The sequence below is a fragment of the Montipora capricornis genome, chromosome 11 (genome assembly GCF_036669925.1).
Source record: "Montipora capricornis isolate CH-2021 chromosome 11, ASM3666992v2, whole genome shotgun sequence".
Classification (NCBI taxonomy): domain Eukaryota; kingdom Metazoa; phylum Cnidaria; class Anthozoa; order Scleractinia; family Acroporidae; genus Montipora; species Montipora capricornis.
In genome coordinates this window covers 24,478,303-24,488,302 of record NC_090893.1, presented here as the reverse complement: position 1 = coordinate 24,488,302, position 10,000 = coordinate 24,478,303, and the positions used below count along the sequence as shown (strand labels likewise).

The following is a 10,000-nucleotide window of genomic DNA, read 5'->3' as shown; positions in this document are numbered from 1 at the left end:
TCCAAATGATCGATGTTTCCAACCCTTCAGTTTACACAAAGACTGTTACTGGATTGCAAGAATCTACAGAATATGAATTGCAGGTGTTGGCCTACACTTCTGCTGGTGATGGACCAAAGAGTTTTGTTCATTTTGTTAAAACAAAGGAAGTCGGTAAGTGTTACATAACATTTCGGAAGATCAACACAGGGCAACAACCTACAGTTATTTTTTTGCGTTTTTTCTTCCATGTTTTTCTTTTTCTTACGATAGTATACCAGTAGTAATTTATGATGGTAATTGACTGAGTGGAGTGCAATTTGCTCTGAAATTAGACTTGTGAAATCACAAGTACAGCTGTGCATGCATTAATTCATTCCAAAATTACACACGACACACAATTCAATTACCACTTTTATTACATCCCTTTAGAAATCGCTCAAATACAAGATTTGAGTCAGTACAAATGGTTTATTGATCCAGTTGCCCGCCTATAAAAAAGCGGAACCAGAAGCACTTTTACGTATCATTTTCTATGCAAAACAGAAACATTTGGACATCATGTGTCAAAGGCTCAGTCAAGCGTAACAAAGGAAAAAATATGTTCCATTAAAGGACATTGAAGACAGATCAAAAACAGTTTAAACACGAGCTTTGCCACACATTGTCTTTCTTTGTATCTCATTTTCTTGCAATTTGATTGGTTACTTTAAAGTGCCACTACAATGAAAATTTTTGGTTTTCTTTTCGAATTTTTTCAACGTCAATTAAGTCAATATGTTCAAAATAATACAATGCATTTAAATTTGGAACGATAGAATCGAGATAAGTCCATTACTCGGACGGCATTGGAGAAGCGTGCGATATTTTGTAAGCGGTCTTTATGCAAGACTTGGCTCGTGACATCATACGCGCATCGCTTTGTGTTTGACAAAGCGAACAAGGCGATCAAGGAGTAATGTGTATATAATATCAGCAAAAAGCAACTCGGCGATCTCTCACATCTCATAGACGGCATGGGAAATTGGCCGCGTTTATTTTGAGCATTGCGCATATGACGTCAGACCCCAGGCGATCCAGCTAGACCCAACCCTTTTCCTGGCTCACGGTCATTTGCCGCTCGAGTAATGGCGGACAGTGAAAGCCGAAAAACTACGTTACAATAATCATACTTTCCGTGGGAATTTTGAGATAAAAATTGGCATGATACCTATTTAGTACGTCTATTTTCAAAATCTAGAGAAAAAAGGACATGCAAAATTTTCATCGTAGTGGCACTTTGAGTAAGCGTTGAAATCTGATTGGTGGTTTTGCTTTAGTGTTACTTTCTAATTGGCTTGGGAAAAGGTCTAGTTTAGAGAAAACAAAGTGTGATTCGTGAATAAATCGCACTCAGCTGATAGCAAGGATGACCAGAGATAATACAAAGTGAAACTGTGTTGCTGTTTCTTTTATATCATTTATGTGTCATTGAAATCTGAACTGTAGTGTCTCCATGTTTATCAGGGGCATAAATTAAAGGCCAATAATATCCAGAGACTAGGGAAAACGTTTCATAACAAAACGTTGCATTACATTTCAAAGACATAAAGTTTATCGTTGCACTGATGTATAATCGGTGATAATGTCTCATGTCGCACATTTTTATCGTTATTGCATGTGAAGTCATCTGTAGATATACCTGTTCATGAGAGTTAAGCGTAATTGTCTGACGTTAATCTTTGTGCTTAGAATTTCATTAAAACTATTGCATTGAAAATTTGATTCTAGTTTGTACCAATAATAACTTGTGCCATTTTTGGACCAGGTTTTTCCATGGCGAGTATTCTTGGTTTTTCCATTGGCGGTGTATCTTTGCTTGGCTTTCTACTTCTTGTTGGTTTTTCTTGCCATAAAAAGGGAAGGAAGAAGCGTCCTGCAAAGTGGTAAGCTTTTTTTCTTCTTTTCCTTTTCCTTCCATCTTGAATTGAGTATCTTCCGCGTACCGCGTAGCCAGTTTCTAAGATGGACTTCCATCTTCCATCGATACGCAGTACGCAGTGAGATAATCCTTTCTCACTGCGTACTGCATACTGGGTACCGCGTAGCCAGCTTTTAAGATAGCCTTTCATTGAGAATTTAGAATCTCCGCGTACCACGTACCACGTAGCCAGCTTCTAAGATAACCATTTTCAATTTGCAATTTTATTTTATTTTTACGTGAATTAATTACATACTTTAAATTGAATTATTTAGTTCCCGCATACCACGTAGCCGGCTATGCAGAACTTTGTTAGAGTTGCAGGGTATTCTGCAGTTACTCCAAACTTTGTCCCTCCAGAGCAAATACTTAGAGAGCTTAAAGTGCTGACGAAATTCGCATCTTTCCTATCCAAGCCATTTAAAGACATAAACATGTAGTCTGTACGAGAAGAAGAATGCTGTTTTACTATTTTTCAAACATCTCTTTTTTGTTCTAGAGATATTCAAGTTTTTAAAATATCAAAATAGCCAAGTGATGACGTCATAAGCTCAACCGAATTATGATCAACTGTGATGGAAAAAGATATCCCAGCCAATTTGTATCAGAAATGCTTGATTCTTGGCAGAAAGATTCTAGAAGATGTGCTCCACAATATGAGCATACCAGTTTTGTTACAATGGGAACATACTGGGTTCTAGACCTCTCTGATGTTAAAGGCTTTGCTGGCCGCCTTCGGCGTTCTATTGTGATATTTGCCAATGGTGCCTCATCTGCATGATCCTGCAAGCATATAGATATGTTAGGGGCAAGTTGTTGCCTTGCTAAAATGTTTTTCTACCTTATGATCACCAAAAATATTGAATCAGGTTGAAGGGGACTGGAAAAAGAGTAAGTTGCCATGGGAACCAACAATTGCTTTACACAGCCGAAGCTGTGTTGCCTGTATAACTACAGGGTGTATTAGCCTAGCTACCAAGTTTCAAAATGGTCTCTGCTGCAAATAGACCATTTTGAATTCTACGGCTGGACTAGATCTAGTATGGAATGGAGGCTAATGCAGGGAAATCTTCCAAATGCAAATTAATTCGCCCGCATTAGCCTCCATTTCATGCTAGATCCCAGTCCAACCGTTAGAATACGAAACTGGCCTATTGACCGAGATAGCTCTATTTATATAATTGATTTTATATTGGGTTGAGTGAATGACCATCATCAGTAATCTCATTTGCATATTTTACACATTTTCAAACTAAAATATTTCCGGAACCAATGCAGATAGTTCCAAACGGGTAAACGGCGTTTTTTTTTCCTCGGAATTCTATTTACTAATAAACCGAAAAAATTCAAGGGGATGAAAATTTGATAATAGTAGCACTTTACAACATATTTTGAAATACTGAAATGAGCCTATAGAAACTATAAGCACATGATAAAGGTGTCAAACTCTGCCAAGGTGACATGCAAATGACAGCATAAAGTCCGGAAGCCATGCCTTTGAACTCTAAAAAAAAAATTGCTATAGCACAGCCAAGTGGCTCCACTCTACTGGCTTTTACCTAAAATTTCTCCTCATAACAGAACACACAAAAGTATCCTTCAGAATCATTTGTGAAATTACGAAAGGACGAGAGGCCGAAAATTAAAAAGAGAACGTCAAATGCACAATATTGTCATGAACTGTAGGAGTCGATGTAGGGCGGTCAACACATTTTACAGAGACCTGTCAACTATCTATATTAAAGATGGTCAACAATCACCGATTTAACCAATCATATCATGATACCAGGAGCTGGTATCATAGAACGGCGGCATCAATAGAATGTCTACAGCTCCCCTCGCTTCGTTCGGGCTCATCGGTAGCCTGTTCGCATGCTACTTTGATCTTTTTTTAACAGCCCCTTGAAAAACAATAGTAAAATATTTGCGGATCGGTCGTTTTCTCTGAAGTTTGAAAGGATGATTGCTAACGAATAGAGAAAGATTTTTGCAATAACTTAAAATTCCTGTGTTAAGTATGAAAATGCGACAAAGAGGTACATGTAAGGCTCAGGTCAAACGCCGTACTTCACATGATCCGAACCCAATTCAACCAATTAGGCTCATGTGAAGTTCGGCGTTTGACCCAATTAAGTTCGACTGATTGGTCGTTCTTTCACTGGCCAGCCGTGAAGAACGCCTGAAGACCGACTTTGGGTCAAACGCCGATTTTCACATGAGCAGAACCAAACGCATAAATCATGGTAATCAAAGTTAAGTCATGTTAATGTATGAATCAGCCTCGATATCATGGCCGTGTTCTTTTCAGAAAACAGAAGGAGGGCCGTCAAAAAGGTAAGCTGAATCAAAAGATGCCGTCTACTTTTCAAAAGCAGAGTTAGCTTTAGCATTAAAGACCGTCTTCTTCAGGAATTTTAAATCATTTTGAGAAGAGGATGCTTTCACAGTTTCTGGTCTAAAAGGCTCCATTTTCACTGTTTCGTTTGCGAAAGAACATGCTTTATTTTAAGCCCGCGCATGCTTATTATATATGCATGAATCATCGCTGTTAACGTATTTGCATATTCCATCAGTTTTTCACAATCAGCGTCCTTGTAACGGTTACCGTGAATTGTACAGCGGGCGAAACTGATTTTTTTACCTTGAAAAACCACTGCCCAACAAGATCGCTCTTTTTTTTATTTCTTTGGTGTAGCACTTCGGTTCGACTGAATTAAGTTCAACGTTTGACTCAAATTAGGCGTTCTTTATATTCGAGTCGACCCAAATTGTCATTAGGCTCGGCTCATGTGAAGTACGGCGTTCGGCCCGGGCCTAAATGCGACTAATTTGTTGCTTGAGTGGCTATTTTAGGTTTTTTGATTGTTATGCAAATTTTGACAGAGAATATAAATTAGATAATTAAACGAGCCTTACCTGTAAGGTGAAGTTTGATTGTGATTCTGCCAAATCCCTGGTGACTCGGTGAGGGTTAACATGAGATGCACACGTGCCGCCGGGGATAATCAGACTTTCAAAGGTTGTGGGACACGGTTATCAAGATACAAATGAATACAGAGAAAAATGGAAGAACAAGGGGCGGGAAGTAGAAAAAGTGTGAGGGAGGGCATGTTAACCCTCACCGAGTCCACCAGGGATTGGCAGAATCACAATCAAACTTCACTTACAGGTAAGGCTCGTTTAATTTTTCTAATTCTACCAAATCCCGGTGACGTCACTTCCGGTTAACATGAGATTTTACAGCAATAAACGTGGACACAACTATTCCAATCCAAAGCAAACTATCGACCAACTTAGCAAAGCTGGCAGCAATAACGGTTTGGTTATAGAACTCCTGAAAAGCAGATTCTCTAGATCATTCGATGTGTTTCAGGATTTCATCAGTTGGAATCACCTGCCTGATCTCGATATAGCTGCTCATTTGGCGCTGTGAGCACTAAACCTTGCTGTATCTACTACACTTGCTTCCATAACAGCTTTAATTCATCGCCCATTTGCATTCATACCAATGTGCCGATAAGGTATGACATATGAAAGGAGAAGACGGCCATTGCCATGGTGACGAAAACAAGCTGGGTTTTTACCAAGATAGCGTTCTAGAGTAGAGTAAGTGGTTCTTTATGGGTACTTAGGGTTCTTCCCAACCAAAAAATGACTATGAGGATTTTTCCCTGGTCTGTCCTGCTTTAATGATCCTGTATGTAAACATAAATAATAATCAGGAGTTTTCTCCATAGCATCGATCCTCAGAAAATGACAGTGTTTGACACCGCTGCCCATATGTTAAAGCTCGCGGTTTAAGGGTCAGTTCCTCCGAGACACAGCTTGCTTAGAGGATACAATAGTCCTATATACTTTAGGACAGGCATAAGATCCCATGTTACCTGATATCGAGGAGTAAGCTTGCAAGAGTTGAACACACCCTACAGGTAGCGCACTATAAAAGGATGGTCAGTCACAGCGTAGTGACAACCAGGAAATTCAATCCCTTTAAACAGCTTGCGAGTGCTGAGCAAGCCGTACTAATCGTCGAGTATGATAGTCGGTTAATATGAAAGGCGTGGAGAAACGTTAACACGTTGTTCACACTCGGATGTAGGATCAGTTTTCTCTTGTAGACCAGATGCACGCCATGCATTTGCGGGATGTGAACATCTTACTGCTTTGCTGCCGCTAATTATTCAAGAGGACATTAGTAAGTTGGCAACCTCGCCCGGAATGTTGCCCTAATGAACTGTCGCCTGACACCTTGCATGTCAGGGGTTGCCGTTCTGGGCTCAGAGGGTGAGCATCCCCCATGAGAAAATGTAATTGTTAGTGAATTGTGACCAATTCACAGGGAAAGCATCCACCCTATGATGCTTTCATGTCTTGCTTCCAGGAAGCATAGGCACTAGTTTGATGGTTGATTCTACTTGCAAACAGGTCAATCTGGGGAACAACAAAATCCCATATATATACAAGTAAATACCGCGATTCAGTTCCCATTATGATCCCATCTTCAAAAACGGCGCGATAGAGAATCTGCAGTTACATTAAACCGCACCGGTTGACGCGCAGCAGAAACGCCGACTATGCTTCTCAAAGGGCCTATAATCAAATTACCTTAGCAATTGTATTGCATTCCTTGTTCCTGCATCCCCGATGCCACTGATGTAGGAAATAGCAGTCATGTTGTAAGGCATGTTCCTGATGCGCAGAATGGACACTGACCCGAGTAGGGACATAGTCCCCTGCCCCACGGAAGGGAGTTCAAGAATACTCAGTTTGCGTTTAGTGCATTATGGCACCCCGACCCATGCGTGATGCATCCACTGTAAAAGCGATATTTGGGGAACAACGGTCAATAACCCGGAAATCTTAGGAGACAGATGACTCACCACTTTAACAGCACCAATGCTGTCAGCAGACGGAGGCATGTTTTACAACGAAAAACCTTATGAGAGTGTGCAAAATTCTTTGTCCCATTTGAAGTGTCTATACTACAAAGGACCAAACTCCACCCCAGGGAAAGTAGACGCTAAAGTTCCTATCAGTGTGGCAGCTTCATGGATTGAGAACTACTGGGCGCAACAACGCTTAGTGGCACAAAATATGAATATTTTTACAGGAATCCTAAGAACTCTAGGCACTGCGTAGGGTGAAAAACAGACTGGGTCGGGTAAAACACAAAACGCAAGCGCGTAAATAATTGGGCAGTATGTAAGGTAGCCTCAAGGCAGGCCTCCTCAGAATCCTCCATGTAAAAAGAATTATCAATAACCCAAACAATTAAGTCCGCACAGGGTGTGTAGGATGGAAAAAAAACTGATTTTAACACCCTGGTATAGATGCAAGGACTTCCTGTCAGTCCCTTGGGTAGGGCCCAAAAACGGAACAGAAAACCCCTCGATACAAACTTGAGATATTTTCTGAAAGTTGGCAATATAGGGATGAAATGAAGAAATTGGGAAGGTCTATAGGACATAAAACACCCAGGTTTCATCAACCTTATGGTGCATCTTGAACTTACAGTAGGTCAATGTTTGATTTAAAGACTTCAAACTGAAAATAGCACTATGAGCCCCATGTTCCTCTTTTGGTCATAGGAATATCGGAGAAACAATTTCCCCTGTTTCCGACTGACACCGTTCATAGATCATTAATTCCTGCATCAATAGCTTCTTGCTCAATAACAGAAAATTTGAATTCAAGTTCACAGCTAGATAAACACTGCAAGATAAACGGGTCGGAAGTCAACCTTGCTATTCGCAATTGGCCAGCTTGCAATGGCATATTAATGTAATTAATATGCCAACCAGAGCCTCATTGGCTGTCCCAAAGGGTCTTTAGTTCCTGTGGTTGGCACACTTGAATAACAAAAACAATGTTTGTAAACAGAGATCATCCCTACTTGGAGACAACCGATTACAAATAGTTCTGTTCACTTTTGAGGAGACTAGCAATTAGCAATTTTCTGGTCTTAAGTTTTTTTCCACCAGCCCCTTTAGCTTTGTTTTAGGGAGATCGCCTTTGATAAGGTCTTCTAGGTCTTTGTCAGTCGCCGAGAACTCCTCTGCTAAGTTGTCAAAACTTGACCTAGGGGACTTCCCTAAGTAACTTGCAAGACACCAGTGAGCACAGGTGAAACCTCTGAGGGTTAGTCATCACCATCAGAGGGCTTATCCTGATCTCTTTCGGAGCTCCTTCAGAGCCCTAAATTTAGCTCCAATCTCTTACTTAGCTCTTGTTTCAGGGAAGCGACTATCCCTGTAGTTCTGCTTTCCTCGAGGAAGGAAGCGGTGGGGAGGCCCCTCATCTAAGTTTTGTGTGGTTGCTAAAATGTAAACAACCGAAAAATATTGAGCTCTGAAGGACCAAGAACCTCAAATTCGGGGAAAAAAAATTATGTTTCCCTTCATATAGCCATTTCGCTAAACTAGAAGCGGCTCCAACCAGGAGAAGCGATTGCCAAGCACAGTTCTCGGGCATCCACGTGTCCGTTGAAGTACACGTCAACTCGCGAGGTAAACTATAATTTTCTTTCCCTCAACTGTTGAAAACATTAGGCCTTAAAGGAAAAGTATAGCTTAAAGTTTCTTACCCGAACAACCGCCTCCACATTGGATAAGACGGCAAAAAGCGAGGCAAAAGGCTCTCGACCAAGTTTGTTGCAAAGCACTGTTCTCCGGCATCCATGTGTCCGTTGTGGTCCATTTCAACTCGGGAAACTATAACTTTCTTTCCCTCAAATGTTGAAAATGTTAGGACTCGAAGGGAAACTATAACTTTCTTTCCCTTAATAACCGCCTCCGTATTGGATAGGACGGCAAAAAGCGAAGCACATAAGGCTCTCGACATAGCTTAACAGCTTCTAAACGACAACGTGTGAAACGTCAATTTTCCTCGTTGCACTTTCCTTCCTCAGGCTTAGTTTTCGAGATAAACTGAATAAAACAACGAGAAGAAGTTAATTGAAGCGACATTATTTTCTTACCTGCGATAGTAAGGACAAATAAAGAGAATAAAACCCGGAGACCACAATTAGCTCTGAACTCCACGGCTTCGCAATGTGTACTGATTATCCACGGCGGCACGTGTGCATCTCATGTTAACCGGAAGTGACGTCACCGGGATTTGGTAGAATTCAGTGTTCGACACTAACCCTTGCCCGATTGCCCAGGGCATGCGAAATATATCCGTGGGCAAGTAAATCAACTGTAAGACTTGCCCGATTGGGCAAACGACAGAATTTTTGTTCGACTAATATTTGCGGAACGATTTGATTTGCAACGAAAAGTGTGACTAGTAATATGACGTAGTTACCGCAAATACGATAAAAAAATAAGCAAAGGTACATCTCTTTGCTGTCATTTATTTTTCTGTTAAAAATATATTGGTACAATGTACAGACCTCAAAACAGATTGGAAGGAGTAACTTGTTCTTTTCAGCCATCTGTCTTGGCGCGAAAGGAATGCTTGTTACAATGCAACCCAGTTTTCCAAAGTCGCTACGATACAAGCGCACAAGAAAATTCTGCCTTTTTCACCCAATTTGAACAAACTTTGAGAAGCTTAAAGTGCACCTAACCCCTAAATTTTTTTTCGCTTAAAAAAATCTCCATGCTTTGGTGAGTATTTCTTCGACAAAATTGTTCGATTCGGTCAAATCCTTGAATTTTTATGCCCCGTTGAAGTAAGGAAAATCGCGCTAAAATTGCCGCCATTTTGGCTCGCGACCGCGTTTCAAGGATCAAGGGTCTGGCGACTACTGTGACGTCACTTCGAGAACCCAACAATCCGTATTTCGCACAGTTCACTTGTTGTATTTGTAAGGTTAGATTGATATTGGTCGCAAATATGCCGCACAGATGTGTTGTTGGAGGTTGTAGTAACGTCAGAAGCTTAGAGAATGGAATAGGGCTCCATACGATACCGTTTTACGGCGATGAGCGTCCAGAGGCGAAGAAACGAAGGAAGAGATGGACAGATTTTGTGAGACTGAAACGTGCTCAATGGAAGCCATCGAAGAGTTCCGTGATATGCTCGAAGCATTTCAAGCCTGATGATTTTGTTCGAAAC

General features: G+C 40.9%; 1 protein-coding gene across 3 annotated transcripts in view; it reads left to right on the top strand.

Moving 5' to 3' along the window:
• The window catches only part of LOC138024810 (uncharacterized), a 194,628-nt gene that overhangs the window by 161,748 nt on the left and 22,880 nt on the right, over positions 1 to 10,000 (top strand). For all 3 annotated transcript variants that reach the window (XM_068871987.1, XM_068871985.1, XM_068871988.1), the window contains 2 exons: positions 1 to 153; positions 1,787 to 1,904. The exon at positions 1 to 153 is cut by the window's left edge and continues 144 nt beyond it. In XM_068871987.1, coding sequence (XP_068728088.1) covers positions 1 to 153; positions 1,787 to 1,904 — 271 coding nt within the window. The remainder of the gene's footprint in view (positions 154 to 1,786; positions 1,905 to 10,000) is intronic.